General features: G+C 41.7%; 1 protein-coding gene across 1 annotated transcript in view; it reads left to right on the top strand.

The window, feature by feature from the left end:
• Positions 1–18,422, top strand: part of lepb (leptin b) — a gene marked incomplete at both ends in the record, with an annotated part of 40,623 nt that extends 22,201 nt beyond the window's left edge. Inside the window, 2 exons of the mRNA XM_084346335.1 lie at positions 17,868–18,024; positions 18,108–18,422. Coding sequence (XP_084202461.1) covers positions 17,868–18,024; positions 18,108–18,422 — 472 coding nt within the window. The remainder of the gene's footprint in view (positions 1–17,867; positions 18,025–18,107) is intronic.
• Between the last annotated feature and the right edge of the window lie 947 nt (positions 18,423–19,369).

Below are 19,369 nucleotides of genomic sequence, written 5' to 3'. Positions count from 1 at the left end.
TGATCCTGCAAGAGTTTTTCCTCTCTTTCTTTCATTCTTCCTTTGCTTTCCCTTTTCTTTTACTTCCTCTCTTTAGTGCCACAGCGTCAATGCAGCATCACCACTCATGTGCCAGTGCTCGTGCCTCCAGCCGGGGTGTCACGAGGCTGGGGCGTGTGCGTGTGATCACGTGTGCGAGCGGTGGTGCACGCTGGGGACGCATTGGAAATAGGGAGAGTAGAGGGGGGGGGCATGCAGCGCCGTATGTCACTTGATCTCGAGCATCAGAGCAGATAGAAGAAGCTAAAGCGATTAAATGGGAGGGGGGGCTTTGCGTCACTGGAAAGGTGGCTGCCCTGGATATGTGAATGGATTAAGAAGAGGAGTACATGAATGAAAGAACAATGAATGGATACAACTGTTTCCTGTATTTTGTTACAGTTCATCTAAATCTCTAAAAGATAAAGTTGCAGAAACTCTCATTTCCATCAATTTGAGGTTACTTGTTGTAGTTTACGCACTTTTAAAGTTTGGTGTACATTATTTAAAGGATTTATTTTCTTTTCAACCTCATCACAATCACCTTTTTTTGCCTTATTTGCTGGATTAAAGAGACTGTAAGAGATCGAAATACGGCAAATCTGTCCATTGAGGTTCTTGGGAATCTATCTAGGTACCATCCTGGATGAAGTGCACGTTCAACTTAATATTTCTCACTGTGGGATTATCATCAATTTGACCTCAGAGTCACCAAGAACTGGACAGCTAGAACTTTTATAGGCCTATGTTAAAAGGGGCATGGCCGGATTAACCTGCGAGAGGGGCCCAGGGGCAAGAAATGAGCTTGTGGGCCCCATGTTAACCCTTGTGACACCCAGTGTCAGTGCAACCTGGTCCTTGGGTTTAAAGTGACAATTTGTAACAGTTTACATGGTTGAATCACTTTCTTATTGGCCATATGTAAGCGGATTGCAACAAATGAGACCTGCTCCGTCTCTTTCGATTATCTATACAAGCCTGTGGACGATTTGTTTAGGTTGTTTAATGAAGCTAGCTTGGATTTTCTCCAACAGTCCAAAGGACTTCATGCACGTTCTCGAGTGCCTCGTCTCCGCTCTGCTAACAGAGAACATATTTACTTAATTTTCAATCACATGTTTGTACTTTATCCATATTTATTTTACCAATAGTTGTCAAAAAAGAGTTTTAGGGGAATCGTTGGATGGACCTAGACTAGAGTTTGCGTCCAGCTTGTGACCGAGAGTGAAGAGTCATTTGTTTTTACCCACTGAGCAAAAACATATCCAAAAGACGTCCGTTCAACGTCTTTGACGACTATGAAAAGACTTTCAGTGGAGAGCCAGAATCAAAGGTTTTTAGACATCTTTTCAACGTTCACAAGGGATGTCCAAGTTACGTCCTTACACAGTTCAAAATCAAAGTTTGTAAGTTGTAATTTTAGACTTCTTTTCAACTTCAGTCACAGACGTCTATAAAACCTCTCTCAGTTCAAAATTCTTATGACTTTCCATGCAGCAAGAGCTACAGGGAGGATTTGAACCCCTGGTCTATTTATCAGCTATATTACATACCATGTTTTGATCATCCAGCCTTGAAATATGTTTTGGATATGTTTTTGCTCAGTGGGTAAGTTATGTGGCGTAATTAACATATGTAAATGATGTAACTTAAATGACGTACTTATGCTACTTATGTTACGTGTTGTGAGTTTTGTCACATAATTTACTGAATGTAGTCATTTTAACCTGAAGTAGGATCTTATCCTAAACCTAACCAAGTAGTTTAGGAGTCTAAACCAAACTAATTTAACGATCATATTAACAAACGAAAAGTCGTGATATGTCATAAAACGTGCCCTGTTTGTCAGCCTGCTTTATTTTGAAAATCTAACCGGAAGTTACATATTGCATATTATTGACGAGGAGCCCTTCATGTGAAAAACTGACTCTAGGGGGGTAGAGTTCCAGTTTGAGACATTTATTGTTATATTTTTGTACTTCAGTACAACTAAAATAAACACATACAACCAGACACTGGTAGTAACAGGGCTACACAAGGGGCCCACAAACTCATTTCTTCCCCTGGGCCCCTCCAGCTGGTTAATCGGCCAGACTCAGACTCAGACTCAGACAAAGACACCAGTTAAGTTCCTGGTTTTATTATAATCATACTTTCAAAGAGTTTAAAGGTGCACTATGTAGTTTTAGTGAAGAATGAATAAACAAACTGACCTTAAAAGGACGACACAATTTCATAATGTTTTACTTTGTTTATATGTGGCGGACCCTGCCACCTTTCTATCTTCAAACAATGTTCTGGGATCTTATTATTTTCCTCCGAGAACAGCTTGTTTATTCAGTTATGGATAAAATAAATATTTCTGAGTATGTGTTATTACCTCATTAATATTGTAAATATTAAAATTCTGAGTTTGGATTTCTTCTCCAAAACATCATAGTGCCCCTTTAATAACAACAAAGTTACTGGAGACTCACCACTGAGGCACAAATATAGATATATACAACAGATATTATAGTGAATACATTGTGAAAAGTCTGAAACTGACGTAGAATATGTGAGGATCCTTTTAAAAGATATGTATAAACTCATGTTAAGTGTGCAAGATTATATTAAAGGTGCACTATGTAGTTTTGGTGCAGAGCTTTTTAAAGGGAAGAGTTTTATGTCTAAACAAACAAAATAAACAAACTCTCTTTGTTTTCATGACTGAATAAACAAGTTGACCTTAAAGGGCTGTTTTAAGTTGTTTATATGTGGCGGACCCTGCCACCTTTCTAGCCTCAAACAGTGTTCTGGGGACCTTATTTTCTTCTGAGAACAGCTTGTTTATCAGTTATGGAGAAAAAAAGTATATTTCTATATATATACTGTAAATATTAAAATGATGAGTTTGGATTTCATCTCCAAAACTACATACTGCCCCTTTAATAACAACAAAGTTACAGGAGACTCACCACTGAGCCTCAAATATAGATAGATATACAAGAGATATTATAGTCTGAAGCCTGTAACTGATGTAAAATATGTGAGGATGCCTTCAGAAGATATATCAACTCATGTTAAGTGTCACCGTAATGATAATGACCACTGAAGCTCCAAAAAATACAGTAGTAGTGCCAAAATATGACATCTAAACACACCGTAAAGACAAAATGATGTTAATATGCAGGGTAGATACAATATATACAACAGATATTATAGTCTGCAGTTTGAAAAGAGTGTCATTGTAATCATAATCCAAAAAATACCACAAATATCACAGAGTAGTGCTGAAATATTACATCTAAACGAGACAAAATGATGTTAACATACAGGATGGAGACCTTCATTAGGAGAACGTGACATTCACAGGACGATAATGCTGCTGAAATCACACTAAAACACAGCATACTGATGCTGGGGTGGCTGACGAGGTGGACACAAACAAATAAAAACATAATTCACTATCAGATATCTTTAAAATACCCTTCATGAGGGAAACCAAAGAGGGGAGGGGGGTGAGGAAGGAGGGAGGAGGGGGTCAGAAGATTATAGATTTGATAGAAAGAAATAGTCGCCAAAAAACTGCCCCCTCCCCAACTACCCCTATACCCCCTCTCCATCCTCCCCATCTCTCTCCCCCCCCTCCTCAGCCTGGGGTTTGAATTAATGTGCGTCTATTTTTGGCTCTCCCGTGTTTCCAGGGGAAACCTAATGACGCAATGACGTCAATGCAGGTCACCAGCAAGAAGCAGACTGGAGGAATTGAGTGGCTTCCATTAGAAGGTTTTTGCAGCATTTTCCGGAGAGAGGAGGGGAGGAGGAGGACAAAAATGGATTAAGAATTAAGGCGAAGATGCGAGAGAGGGGGAGAGAAAATAAAACAAAAACGCGAAGGGGCGAAGTGAACGGGGAAGGATGAACGCGACTGACGTCTGGGAAAGAGAGAGAGAGAGGGAGAGAGAGAAGGGAGGAGGACGGAGGGAGGGAGAGAGGAGGGTGAGAGGGTGGAGGTGGAGGGGTGGTGAAGAGAGAGAGATGGGGGGGAGGAGGAGGTGGAGGTGGTGGTGGTGGTGTTGGTGTTGGTGGAGGTGGGGAGGGGGGGGACCCTACTGCTGCATATCAATGGGTGCCGTTCAAATTCCCAGGGATTATTGGAGGGAAAAAAGGGGGGGACGAGAAAAATGATGCACGCTTCCACGGATCGGTGATGACTGGGTGAGCCCGCTTTCTATTTTTATTGTCTTCCTCTGTTTTTGTTTTTATTGTGCTTTGCTTTTTATTGTGTGAGAGAGTTAAAAAAAAAAAAAGAGAGAGAGAGAGAGAGAGAGAAACAAGGAAAAAAAGCTGCCATTCTGTTTTTCGTGCTTGGACTTGGACTGTGTTGTGCCATTGAGAAATTCATCCCCGAGTTTGACGGTGAAGCGTGAGTGGCCGGTGTGTGTGTGTGTGTGTGTGTGTGCGTGTGTGTGTGTGCTTTTATCGGAGACGTGTTGATGTGTGCTGCTGATAGAAGGGGGGAAGGAGGAAAAAAACACACACAATCGAGTAAAAGAAAAGACAGAAAAGTGCATTTGGAGTTGATCCGCGCATCGTTCGCCGCAGCGTGGACGCGGACGTGCCCCCGTCTACAGCGGCTGATGCGCGGATGAAAATTCTGCATCCATCGGTGTTTTGTTTTTGTTTTTTTAAGAGAGAGGGGGGGGAGGTGGGATACAGACATTCTCGTGCGATGATTAAACATGTTAAAAAAAATACTGGACACACAAGCGCGAGAGGGGACCGCTTGTGTTGAACGCGCTTGCCTCTCGCGTCGATATGTCTGTGCGTAAAATGTGGAGAGGGCAGAGAGAGAGAGAGGGGGGGGGGGGAGAGAGAGAGAGGGAGGGCGAGAGAGAGGGAGAGGGAAAAACACGGTGAGTTTGATTAAAATCGAGCTGTGGATAGAAACGGAGCTGGTTGATCATCATTTAACCGAGAGGCTACTTTTCATAGCCGTGTGTGTGCGGTGTGTGCATGTGTGTGTGTGTGGTGGGGGGGCAGTCGTGCGCGTGGCGAAGGAGAAGAAGCAGAAGAAGAAGAAGAAGTAACGTTACTTCTTTTAGTGGAATAACGTGGATTAGAGCGCGCGCACACACACACACGTTGCCCACTCGCGAGGCTTTCTCAACGGCAACAAGTGCCAATTCATGCACCAGGCTGCACCCCCCCACCTCCCCACCCACCCCCACCCCCTACAAAAAAACACACACACTGAACGCTGTTTTTATTGCATTTATCAGTTTGGACTTTTCCTTTTTCACCACTTTCCCCTTCACCCCCTCCTCTCTCCTCCACAAACTGGTGCTCCCAGACTCCAGCGCAGGGCGTTCACCACCGCCACGACAGCCAGAGCTGGCTCCAGCACCACGGACAGCTCTCGGTGTGTGTTTTCAGGACCTCTGGAGAGCGCGCTGCCTTCATCCATCCATCCATCCGTCCATCCGTCCGTCCATCCATCCCCCGTTTTGAGGGCCGGTGACCAGGTCTGGAGCGAGCCTCCTCCTCCTGCGAACTTCTACGTTGAGGGCCCTTTTTTTTTTTTGCGTGAACCACATGCACATAAATACGTCTTGAATCCAACAACCGAACATGGGACAATGTAGGACACATTTAGAGAAAGAGCACAAGGGGATGTGACACTTTTTTTTTTTTTCTACACCCCCCCAACCCCCCCAGTTATGACGCATGTGGTGAGGTAAGTGTGGCAGATGCCTACGTGTGCAGATGGTCCAGTCTGCTGGTCCCTATCCGCCCTGGGCTTGACGTAACGGCCACATCCAGGCACAGGCCCGCATCATGTCGTCCAGATGTGGTCATGTGCTGCTGCTGCTGCTGTGCACGCCTCCTCCATACACACGCACCACAAAAGCCCCTTTTTTTTTAAAAAAAGAAAAAAAGAAAAAGAAAACCCTTTTATGAACTTGTTCTTTACTGGAGCATGAAATTTCATGATGTAGGCCTGCACTTTGAGTGGATTTACGCTCGCAGTTGAGCTCGTGTCTGATGCTCTGATGCAGGATCCTTAGATTTATGTTTGAGCTATAACTTTCAAGATATTTGTTGCGATGATGACGATGATTTTTTTTTTTTTTTTTTTGCAGGACTGTGGTATATTCCCCCCATTCTCACACTCCCCTGCTCTATCGCGGCGTCTCTCTCTGCAAAAGCATCACAGAAACTCAACATTTTCAGGAACATACAGCACGTCTTTGGGAATGCTTTACAGTAATCGCAGCTAAATCCAGAGACAGTGTCATCAGAGGACCGAAACGACTTATGATGGCAGTGTAGACACGCCGGAAGAGGCTAAACACCCCTTCAGGAAGACAGAAATGTGATGGAAGTGAGGGATTGCGGTCAAATAGCATCTAAAATGTGACTGATATGATCAAAATACACCTCGGCTGATGAGATGGGATCAGAAGTTTGCATGAGATACTTACACTTTCTTTAAAAAGTATGATTCAGGCCCTGGAGCTTTTGCTTTGCAGGCATTTATTTTATTACAAGGGTGTGGCATGGAGTGGCGTTGAGAGAGGCAGCCAAGTGTTTTGTGTTTCCTGCTGTCTTCTTCTTCTTACAGTAAGGTGCAGCGGCTGGCTCGTGATGGTTGTGGCAACTGAACGCTGGTTTTCCTGTTTCCTGTCGTCGATTTCTCAAAAAGATTCAGATCTAGCTGAGAAATTAGCTCTCAGTCTTGTGCTTTTATTCACAATGATGGCTTCAACGTGGTCTGACGCGGCAGGAGTTTGGAAACATCTGGGCAGATCGCTGAGATGTATGCTGCTTGAGTTGTGGGGAATAGAGGGTGGAAACGATAGTTTAAAGCATATTAGTCTGTGGGTGTGAAACAGCTCATCCAGTTTGTGCAGTTTTCCTCACTGATTGTGAATTTTGCCGCCTCGATTTCAAATCGAGTGTGATTTTTTTAGGTGGATTGAATAAAATCATTCAGAGTGTGTTTCAGGTGGTTGAGCAGGTCGAGGGATTTATTTGCTCTCCACCGCAACAGTCAGATAAGTCGACGTAGTCTGTAATATCAGGGAAAGACGACATTTAAGCTGTTTGACAATGTTCAGTTCAGATACGCACCAACTTTCCTCCTGAGAAACCACATTTAAAAGGAAACTGATGTTTGTGGAGCAGAAGAAAAAGTGATGTTCTGGGTGAGATGAAATCGCTTCCTGTTGCTGGTGCAAACGTAAGGAAAGCTGAAGATCTTGAATGTGGTGATGGTGGAGGGCGGTTTGCGTTACATCACGAGGGTTTAACACGACAACGCCGTCTTCTTCTTTAGAAGGAGAATGTGGGACTCCTGGCCAACGCTGAAGAAATCTTTACTCAGGTGTAGAGATGCTCAGGTGTGTCCTGCTGGCTGAACACTGTTTCATCCCGCTCAAAATGAAACTGACTCATTTTCCTACAAGGTGTCTTCTAACGTGGACACATCTTGACACATTTCTGCAGGTTTTGGACGAGAGAGCAGAATATGGACTTGAATTTGTCAGGAAAGAGCCTTTAAGATATCGAACCTGCTGCTTCTGTCATCTTTTTGAGAATTTGTGTTCTTCTGGCGATCAATCATGGAGGGAAGATCACATTTGCTTCGTTAGAGGCGTTTCTTAAGGTCTCATCCAGTTTCCGAACATGATGAGCAAGTCCCGGTCCTCTCACCACTTAATTTTACTCGTTGCAGACGCAGACAAACTTGAATACATCTAGGAAAAGTGTGTATAAAAGGGGGCTCGAGGGATATTTACATACAAGAATGTCAAAAATGACCCAAAAACGGCGTAAAATGCAACTTCTCATGATCAAAGTTGATCTTGAAGTGAAAAGGCTTGAAGTCATGTTCATTTTTCTCCTCTTGCTGACACGGATATGTTAAATTTATACATTTTATTCATGTACCAGGCGACAGACGACTGCTCGGGACCACGTGGAGATCACGTTTTTAACAAGTAAGGCTGTATCTTACAACAAAACGTGATCTTCTCCAAACCCGTACCAAGTGGTTTTTGTGCCGAGTCACAGCATAAAATTGATGATTGACACGTACAGAAATGTAAAGTTTCAACATATCTGTGGTTTGCAGAAACATACAATGCCAACTATTACTCTGGTGACTGGTTTGAGGTTGTACACTGAATGTGAAAGTCATTTTCAGACTCGGGCACGGTCTCCAAAGACATTTACCTGTATAATGAGCGAAGAATATCGCACTTTAAATGTTCACTGATTCAGTGACACACATCCAAACCTCCTAAATGTTGTTTCCTACCGGCCAGTGAGGCTTTATTAACAGCAGTTTGGTTGTACATGCTGCTGAGGTACTAAACAGGGGTCAGATTAACGAGGGTCTCATGACGAACTGTATCGTCCTTCGGTGACGTTATGACCAAAATCCCACTGAGAATCAGACCCCAGATCAGCTTCAACCATTCATTTAATTACAGTCTGATACAATCAAACTACCACAGATCAAACCACATGTGTGCTGGAAACAGGAAGCTGCAGTCAAACTTATGACATCATCCAGTTCATTTGGTGAGGAAGATGCATGAAGATGGCTAATTAACAGTGACAGTGATGCTGCAGTTCTTATGATGTAGCAGTACTGACAGCATCTGTACGTTTTGTTCCATCACCTCTCATCCCTCGGCCTTTCAGCATTAACAAGCACGCGCACGAAATTTACAAATATTTTTTTTTGTTTTTTAGGACATTTGTTAAAGGAAAGGATCACCCAAAAATGAAAATTCAGTCATTATCTACTCATCCTCACGCGGATGGAAAGACAGGTGAAGTTTCGTAGTCCGCAAAACATTTCTGGAGCTTCACCACAAAACAGCGTTGCAGCGTTCTCCTAAACAACTGAAGTAGATGGGGACTTGTTTTAAAATGTAAAAAAAAACATCCAAAAAAAGGTAGAAAATGGCTCCATGAAGCTCGTCCAGCGTAATCCAAGTCTCTGGAAGCCCTGAGATCTCCCATTGATTTGAAAAGATGTTATTTACAGCCTTTTTCAAGCTAAACTGAACTGTAGCTGCGAAGCTAAAAGTGTTAGCTTGCACTCCATGTCAGATACATTTCAGATCTCACTTGGATCATGCTGGATTTTCATTTTAGGGTGAACGTTTCCTTTAAGAAAACAGTAAGAGATGTTTTGTGGATGACACCCGCTGGGCTCTGTGTGCATGGATGATGGATGAATGGTGTTTGACAGGAGGAATAGTTCAAACTTTTTCAAACAGACGGGAACAAAAAGAGGGGATTCAGGCAAAAGTGAGGCGTCGCAAAAGCCTTTTCTGGAAGCTTCAGCTGTTTATGAAAGATTGTGGACAGAGTTAACTGGTTTAAGCTGTGGTTTACTTGTATCGTGTTGGGATGGTCTGGTGGGACGTATTTCCTGTTAATAACACTGCACCATGTGAGTTGTGTCCAGAAGTTTCCATCATCAGAAGTCCTGATGGCTCTCTTTCTTTCTACAGATGCTGACAAGATCGGCCTCAAGAGGATGGCGTCACATTTTCTGTCCTTTGTGGGTCTTTTTGCGGTCTGGGCTTGCTGTTCCTAAGGCAGTAGCCAGGAAGCCCTTACCCCAAAAAGTATCTGCACTGGATTCTGGCATCAGAAGCAAGACGTCGCCTTTTTCTTTCTCCCCCCCCGACGGAGCTGTGAGTATCTCTGATCCACGCGTAGTGTGGCACAGTGCTCGGAAGATCAGTGGAAATCTGAGATTGTCAAAGGCTTGATCAAAGTTGGGGTGTGAAACACAAGAATCTGATTTTTTTTTAAAACAGGAAGCGTTTGAGAAACAGAGCGCAGGATGTGGCAGAACACATGTCTGAACCAGAGAGGGCAACCTGAGAAAAATCCAATCGCAAAGAGTCTTGTTACAGAAAGAAGAAGACGTCAGTGTCAGTAAAGCTACTCAGTAAAGGAATACATGTAACAGGATTACGGATACAGAAAAAGGTAACTATTTAGTTACAGTTACTGAGAAAAAGATGTAATTAGATTACAGGTACATTCGGTATAAAAGAGGATTACTAACAGGACTGCAAAGAAGAAGATATATGTCTCACACAACATCGCTGTGGTCTCGAGTAAAACCAAATACACGAGTGTGGAGTCTGTAGGAACTTTATTTACATTTATTTGGTATTGAGGTTTATCCAACTTAACAGAAATCAAGTAACTTTACCTCAATAATGTCATGTTTGGATTGGGATACTGACATTTTTTATAAAAGGTACTTAGGAACTGTATGTGAATACATTTTTAAACTAACCCTCCCAACCCTGCGTATTACTCAACTATATTATAACTATTATAACACAGGAGCTGGTGCAGACAAAACAATACGATGAGTTACTGAAGGTTTGAGACGATCCAGATGTGGATTTTAGGTTGAAATGGTCAAATATTTTGTGCCTTTTTAACTCTTAAGGAAAATTGTACAGTCATCATCTATTTTACTACATTATTTATGGTTGAAACACCATGTTTTGTACCATGACTGTCGATATTTAAAGGTTTTTTTTGTTCTCAAATCGTTACAAAAATCATTTTACTTGTATTTCTGTGTACACTGTGCCAGAGAGTTTCCAAAAATCCAATCAGCGGACAAATATTTGGATTTTTCTTCTGGTTTTTGAAGCACATTTCAATACAAGGCTTATATTTAGAGATGATATACAAAAAATACATGATGTCATATGCTATAGGACATAATTACCAACGTCTGTATACCGTGCACAGGTCAGTCATTTATAGAATTACCTCCCTACACAACATAAATAGGATGCACTCAGTGAACAAATGAGCTGAGGGGAAAATCTACGTGTAGCTCCGAGCCTTTGACGCACTGTGTTACATAAACGTGATTATTTATCCAAACCCAGGAGCCTTCACAATGTGCTTTTTGTACGTCAGAACCCGAGGCGGTTTCCGTCCACTGACGAGGACACTTCACTCACGCTAATCGGATAACTTCATCGCTCAGGGAGTGTTTGTATTGTAAGTGTACGTACACACATGCACATGTGACGCTGCTGCATGTGGGCAGATGTGTAGGACAGCACAGTTTCATACTGTTTTACTTTGTTTATATGTGGCGGACCCTGCCACCTTTCTAGCCTCAAACTGTGTTCTGGGGCCTTATTGTCCTCTGAGAGCAGCTTGTTTATTCACATATGAAAAAACCCTCAACTAATGTTTAATTAACTAAAAATTCACCTTTTTTTTAATGATGGTTACTATAAACTGGTGTTGTGCTTGTGTGGTCATTAATGTTTAGTTTTGTTTTATTTAAATTCACTCTTCTGCAAAGCAACTGCTGCCATTTACATGTTATGTGAGCTCATTATTGTTATTTCTTTCTACCTTTCTCTGTTTATAATCTCTCTATAGCCTGATATTTGTATTCTAGGAGGAGCGACTGTAATGTCCCCAATTCCCCCTTGGAGGATCAATAGAATATTTCTGATTCTGAAATAAAATTAAGATAAAACACTGAACTGTCTTGGTGTCTTTCTAATATATTATAACCAATATAACCCTTCCTTTGAGAAAGACTAATAGTTTTTATACTTTTTTGTGCCGTTTTTGAAGGTAAACAAAGGAAACATTTCACCGAATGACTAACCATACACAAATGAAATGATATTGCAGTTATAACTTGTAAAATGAACAGTTTAACAAAAATCTGGCTCCTTAAATATCAAGTAAAAATACACTACAGCTGCTGAAGTGAATCAAAAAGACTATTTAAAGGTGCAATATGTAAGAACAAAGAACGGGGGCAGCAGATTACCAGGGTAACCGCTAACTGCTTCTAACTGTAGCTGATGTTAGAGTGGTTAGCTCAGTTAGCCATGCAGCTAGCAGTCTGGACTGAGAGTTGGTGTTTACAATGCTCGCACAGGAGTTTTGGACGGACACGGGACGGGGCTCACTTCAGTTAATATCTCTGTAATAAAATACATCGACATTGTGACGTCAAAACTGTTATTTCTTCACATTCTGTTGATATTTTTAGTTCATTTGGATTCTTACATATTGCACCTGTTAGTCTGTAAGTAGATTTTATAGTCCAACAACAGCTCCATCTAATCCCGCACAACACCACCGACTCTTCCAGCCTCGCGGGTGCCTACAGTATCGCACAGTCTAATAAGGGTGACATGCTTTCCGGTAGACCGGGCCTCTGCGTCCGTTAATTGACCTAACAAATCTCCGACTGACCTTCAGATTAGAGCGAGAGATCCCCAGTTTAAATCGCGGTCGCCGTGGCCCTGCGATTTGTGTGTCACACATCGCCCTGGGATATAGGGCAGTGCCTCATCCATGTCATCAGACAGGGACGTGGGTTGGTGGATGCACATTTTGCTCCTCTCCCACTTGTAAATGAAGTCATTTGTAACCACGGGGCATAAGACAATGGAAATGGATGTTTCTGTAGAATATATACTTTCAGTATCTTTGGCTCCATGTCATGTGATACACAATAAAAGTAAGTTTGTGGTTATTTTTCATCACTTGCAGCTGAAGATCTGTTGTAAATTAAAAAACGTATGGCCTTAAATGTGTGATTTCTGAGGTGTTGCATTCAGGAGATTATTTAAGGCGTGCCCTCAAGTCAAATGAATATGAAAGGAGGAATGTCATGACACACTCAACACACACTGGCGAACTGCTCCTTCATTAAATCTCTGGGTGTGTGCAGCTCTCCAGAGGATGTTTTGTGAACTGCAACCGGTAACACACTTGTGCAGCTCCATCACAAACACAGCTGACTGGTTTGAAAAAGTTTTCACTGGAAACTTAACAGGTAAACAGCTGGTTTATGCCGTCAAGTACTGAAACTCATACTGGAAAGTCTGGTGACGTATTTGCGCCAAAGTTACGGTAAAAAGCGTTAGAACTGAATAATTCGTTGCCTTGTTTGCTGAAACAAAATATGCTGTCGTGTTTGCTGTTCTTGGCTTTCTGCCTTTCAAAGGTCTGTTCTGTGTTTTGGTTCTCGGTCTTGGTGTTTTTGCCGAGCGCTGCCAACTGCTTCAACTCAGTGATGTGATTAAATTTAATTGCCAAAAGCCCACTAGCACACTAAATAAATCGTTTTCCAGACGTTCTGCTGGCAGGACGGGTAGAAATACAGGGTCTTCACGCAGGGCACCGGAGATGTGGATCATCACTTGTGGACATCAAAATGAAGTGCTGTGGTCGTCATTTTCTCTGACTATAAAAGGAGAAACATGTATTAGGGGACGAGCAAATGCTAAATTAGCATTTAGGCAGCTAGAAAGACAATTTAACTAGATTAGTGCATTGCCGAGTGTCGTAATAGTCTGAAAAATGTGTTTCCGGCGGGAAAAATTCACATGAATGCCCCCTCAAGATGGAAGAACAACTTGGAAACTATCGTATACGGAGGAATTTCACAAATAAAAACAATATTAGCTTGTTGTAATATTGACCTCAAACTTCAAACAGCTATTAGCATGTTGTTTAAACGCCCTGAGCAATAAAATACAACACATCTTCTTTGTAGCATGCATTTTGTTTTAACATTACTTAAAACTTAAAAAACGTATGAACACAACAAAGTCGGTTGCTGAAAAGGGAAACAGGAATGCAGGGTCAGTTTCTAGCTAATGTTTCGTTAGCTTAGCAGAGTTAAATACTCAGTTCCTGGATAACTTGTTGTTACCTTGTTGTAATATCAAGGTTTAAACTTCAAATAGCTTTCAACACACCTTCTTCGTAGCATCTGTGATGTTTTCACAGTACCGCAGGGATGACCAGAGGAGCATGCTAAACTTCAGCATGCTAAAATGCTCAAAAGTACAATGCTAAATAGCTGATGTTTAGCAAGTAGCCAAATATTTACCAGGTTTTCTCTCTTTGTTTAGCCTGTAAGCATGCTAACACCAGTAAATACGAAGTGCAGCTGAGGTTAAAGGGAATTTTGTTTGTTTAAATTAAAATTGTGAACTTTTTAAACATAACAGATTACTCAAGATATTATAATTGAGCTTGAGAAGGGTAATAATGTTCATAAATTTCATGGCAATCCATCCAGAAGTTGTAAAGATACCCACGTCAACCTGGTGGTGGTACTAGAGGAGAAGTTATGGCATCACCAAAGTTATTATTCATCCTGCGGGACCACGACTGTCTATGTTTTTGAGGTATTTCAGTCTGTGATGGACCAACTAGCATTGCCATCCATAGAGCTGGGGCAGTGATGTGGTCGAGACATGAACCACAGCAGACACGTGGCTGCAAAATACTTCATTTTGGTGATTTGTGTATTTTTCTGAGGTCTCAAGGTTCCAAGGAAAACAGCTCACTGACCTGTCTGATGTCGGATCCCTTTGAATTGCATGATGAAGCAATGAGAGTGATTATACCAATGTAAAATCACTCTCATTGCTTCGTCATGCGTATTGACTCACCACAACTATTTCCTGTGAAGCCAAGTCATACAGTATTTGTTCCCAGTGGTTCCCTAAAAGAACAAAGAAAGGTGGGATGGTGCCACGTCAGCTTACTGGAACTGACCAAAGCCCTTATTCCAAGAAGTTGCTCCTCCTCTTGAGCCCTTTTTTTTTTTATTGCCTCCCTGTAACATCAGAGGCAAAGTATTTCCATTTGCGTCACGTTATATTCCTCCAACATAAGAGGGTGAGCCAGACTAGATGAAAAGCAGATTTGTTTTGACGCACCGTTACATGATTCTCTGGACAAAACTGTCGGCGAAATTGTAATTTGGTTTCAATTAGCACCGAGTTCGAAGGGGAGCCAGAGTACACAACAAGACGAGAACAAGGAAAAGGGTTACTGCAATAGTTCACGGTTCAGTAACATATAAATACAATTAATCCACTGTGCTGTCTGCTGGGGAATAATGTTTATTTTGCATCATTCACTTATAGTTATTAGGAAACGAATAAAAACCTTCATCTTTATGGGGATTAAGGATTCCTCAGAAGCAAAATACCATCAGAAACTCACTAAAAGAACATTTTCTGGGTCATATCATTACACCCCGTATGCAAGTTAGTGTTTTTAATCCGTCTTTCAATGTCGGTCACTGTGTTTTTTTTTGCACTCGGAGCTAAAAAAGCCAGCAGTAAACGTAGCCAATGGTTTCCACCACTTCAATAAATTTATCAGCCACAGAAATAGGTCAGCACATTAAGTGTAACCTGATGCGAAGGCGACTGAACCGGCTCGGCACATGTTTGCGAGGCTTCAATTTTGCAATCGGGCCAAGAATTATGTGTCGCTGCAGCTTCTGCACAGTAACCAGACGTTAACATAGCAGGAAAGTTGCCACTAAAGATTTTAATTGCCAACAAGAGCAGCTTAAGGACAGGTTAGCCGCCCGACCGGAGGTGTTTGGGAATTTACGAGAGGCATTTAAAACGTGTTTTTGTTGTCCTTGTGTGTCCACAAAAATGCCTGATTGAGTCAAGTGTGTCTATGTCTGTGCTCTTCTTGCTTTTATTCTATTTTGTTTTTATTTTATTCACAACTTTTTCTAGTTTTCCTTTTGAGGAGACTTTTAAAAAAGGCTCTTCAGGCCCAGGCAACAGCCCTGGCGCTGAGAGGCTTGGCTGTCGGACACTCGCATGCTTAGCCTCCTTTCTAGGTCGTTTTTTTGGCATCAATGCACAGCGGGTGCACAGCTGCAGGTCAGCCAGGGGAACTTGAGTGCATTAAGAGCAAGCTATACCCAAAGGGTGAGAGCCTTTTTACAATTTGGAGGCCTTGCATAGCCTTCTGCGTGACACAAGCATGAAGCAGCCTTTCTAGCTTTTAGCTTGCTCAATCTGGGCCAAAAAGATAGTGACCGTGTTAAGCGGGATCATTCCTATGTTCCCCGCTTTGTATGTGACCAGGGGAACATAGGACCCTTTTTCTAAAAAAAAAGGGTCCCATGTTGCCCGCTGTTCACACAAAGGGTCCTATGTTCCCCACTGTCTATGTGACCAGGGAACATAAGACCCTTTTTTAGAAAAAGGGTCCTATGTTCCCCACTTTCCCCCAAAAGGGTTAGGGGTAGGGGTTAGGGGTTAGGGTTAGGGTTAGTTACTTAGGACCCTTTCTTAGAAAAAATGTCCTATGTTCCCCGGAAACAGTGGGGAACATAGGACCCGGGGAACATAGGTACGCTCCCCATCTTATTAACAGAACATAATTTTCCCCTATTGATTGGTTTTTGACAAATTCCTGTAAAATTAAAAACTTTCCTATCAACCTGCTGCCCATTACATGCTAAGTGTCGCTAACGACAGTCTCAAAGCGGCGCTAGCATGGCTGTACACTCTCACCCTGTATCCATGTGATCCTCAGATGAGCTTTTAGTCATAATGTGAAAACATGCTACAGACATGTGTTGTATTTCATTGCTAAGAGCATTTAAACAATATGTCGCTAGCTGTTTGAAGTTTGAAGCTACTACAAAGTGATTTTGTCCCAGACTTGTTGTGGCACCAGTACATTTCCTAAAATACTTCTTTACCTGACTTGTTATTAGGGTTAATGATAATAAATAACAAAAGTTTCAAACCCTCAACCCTCAAAAACTCAAGAGCATCTCCTTTAAGTTTTCTCTTCATATAGTAACGTGATGCAAGCTACTGTACATCTGTAGCTAACTCAAACTTAGTCTGTAAGAGCGTTTTCGCCAAACGGAAGTGTGAGAATAAGCTTTATTCTTTGACCTTTGACATGTACGCCGCGAAGTCGAAGCTGAAGTACATCATCAGTATTCCTGGGGATTCTGTTTTTGGTCGTAAAAGCGTAAAAGCGAGCTCAAACTGGGGAAACACCCTGCAGTAGGCCCGTGCAACAAAATGGAGAATGTAGTCTCCTCTCCTTCACACAGTAATTACACACACTCACAAACTCTCAGGTCTCCGGAAAACCATCACCGTTTTACGAACTTTGTATGTGCCATCATTATGTTTCTATTTTTAACTTCCCGTTTGTTGCCGCTTTTGTCTCCAACGACAACAATAAACACGTGGAGTACGTCATAGGCACCACGTTCCAGACAAAGACACTTATTTAAGGCCTTACATTCCAGGTATACCTTAACGTGTACACGTGTTAAGAAAATCCAGATGATGACTCACTGCCTTTAATCTATATTACAAAATGGCATGTACGCGTGTCTCGTGTTATATGACAAAATAAAATGAAACGGCATCTACATACACATACTTCCTCTTTCTTTTCATCTCTACCTGATCATCTGTCTCTTTGTTTTGTCGCGCACACGGGTATTAGTGGGTTTGCGTGGCTACAATCTACCTACACGTTTTCCAGTACATCATGTTAACATTGTTATAATAAATTTAAAAAAAAACGGCTTAGATCGCACGCACGCGTCACGCAAAATCCTCTTACAGGAAAACAAAACTAAGAACAACGTGACTTCCAAGAGACTGAGTCAGATTACCGTCATTTATTGCCTTTTTTTTCATGAATTTCTTTCACAACGAGAGCATGTTGATAAGTCAATCTGCGATGGTCAGGCTCAGGTTTGATTTGGGGGGAGGAGAGAGGAGGGGAGTGGGTTCAGAGCAGACTATTTAAATGGGTGGGGGAAACCTGCAAGGAGACACATGTCACATCTCTTTGTCACCAGGAGCACAGCCAAAAACACAGGTAAGTAAATATACTTTTACATTATATATGAGCAATAACAACAATAATACTTCTTTATTTCAAGGGAAAATATATTTGCACAAATGCAAAAATGGCTCTGTTGATTCATGTAATTGTATTTTTTGATTTATTTTTAGGATGCACATCCTTCCAGTCCTCCTCCTTGCCTCCCTGGCGGTGGCCCCCGGGTGCTTAAGTCTTCCCAAAAGGGGTGACTCCACCAGAAATACCATCAAGAGAGTGATAAACATTGCTCAGACAACCCTCGTCCACATCAGGATACTAAGGGCAGAGGTATGCACAGTGTTTTAAAGTGCACGTTGGAAACAGTGAAGCAACACCCTGATATAAAAGTTCACGTTCTCCTTTTTCCGTAGTTGCCCGTCGCTCCACAGATAGAGTCCAGCACTCCTTCCATTGAAGGACTGACTAACATCAGCTATGACCTTGGACTTCTGGATAATGAGCTGCAGAGCCCAGATTCCCTCAGTCAGATCCAGGCCGATGTCTCCAGCTTGGAGGGACTGGTGCGCTCCCTCGCCGTCACGATGAACTGTCCCATCAAGGCCAAACCCCGAGGACAGATCGACGACAACTCGTTCCCCGACACTCACCTTTACCTGACGCTGACGAAGGTGCAGAGCTACCTGGACAAGTTTCTTCTCAACAAGGACAAACTCAAGGTCTGCTGAGAGAATCCATCATACGAATACACAGAAGCTTATTTGCACAAATAGCTCACTATGTGATTTATCTTTGCACAAAGTGTGTTTAGGACTATAATAATTCCTGTAATGCACCTGAATCATGTTTTCAAATGTACAAGCAATAATGCTCCTCTGCTGGCTGCTAAACATCAAGCATGTGATGCAATAAGCTTTTGAGGTGCTTATTTGAAACTTTTGTTAAAGTCTGAATTATATTTGAGTCGCAGATTTATATGAATATTTATATGATCTGAATTATATTTTAAAAGTTTTGATATTGAGTGATTTTTAGGGAAACTACTTGATGAGTGTGAAGGAACAGTAAGCTGACGGTCACTTGGATTTGAAATCTTAAGCTGAACTTTATGCGTTGTATTCAACTTTTAAATAAAGATTTGAGACAATATTTGTTTCCGGGACTAATTTTTCTTGAAGGTCTATTTTTTAATAATCGTTTTAAAAGAACTGTATGAGAAAGTTAAATCCTTTAAGTCAAGATATACCTTTTAAATGACATCATAGGGACCATAATCAACCACTTAGGTTTACATCTTTTTATTATATTCATTCAGAAATTTAAAAACACTTTAAGTGCGTCATCTTTTTAATTAAATTAATTCACTTTTTTTTTTAAAAGTTCTACAAAATAGGATTTATGATGGCAACAAAGAAAACAAAAAAGCTCAAAGCTAAAATAAATAATAATAATAAAATAAATTATAATAGTGGAGAGAGATAAGCAGCGCCGTCCTGTGACACACACACACAGACGCACACACACACGGCTGTAACGTGTTACACTGAACGCCTCATCCTTCTAACAACATACGTACGTGAGTCGTACAGTGAAACATCAGGAACGCTCACAGTTTTAAACATATTTCTGCTGTAATTTAGTGGTAATATTCTTCACACATTAATTCTCATTAAAA

Source organism: Pagrus pagrus (assembly GCF_965226575.1).
Source record: "Pagrus pagrus genome assembly, chromosome: 23".
NCBI classification, from domain to species: Eukaryota; Metazoa; Chordata; class Actinopteri; order Spariformes; family Sparidae; genus Pagrus; species Pagrus pagrus.
Note: the sequence above shows the minus strand (reverse complement) of the source record. Positions and strands in the feature narration are given on the sequence as shown.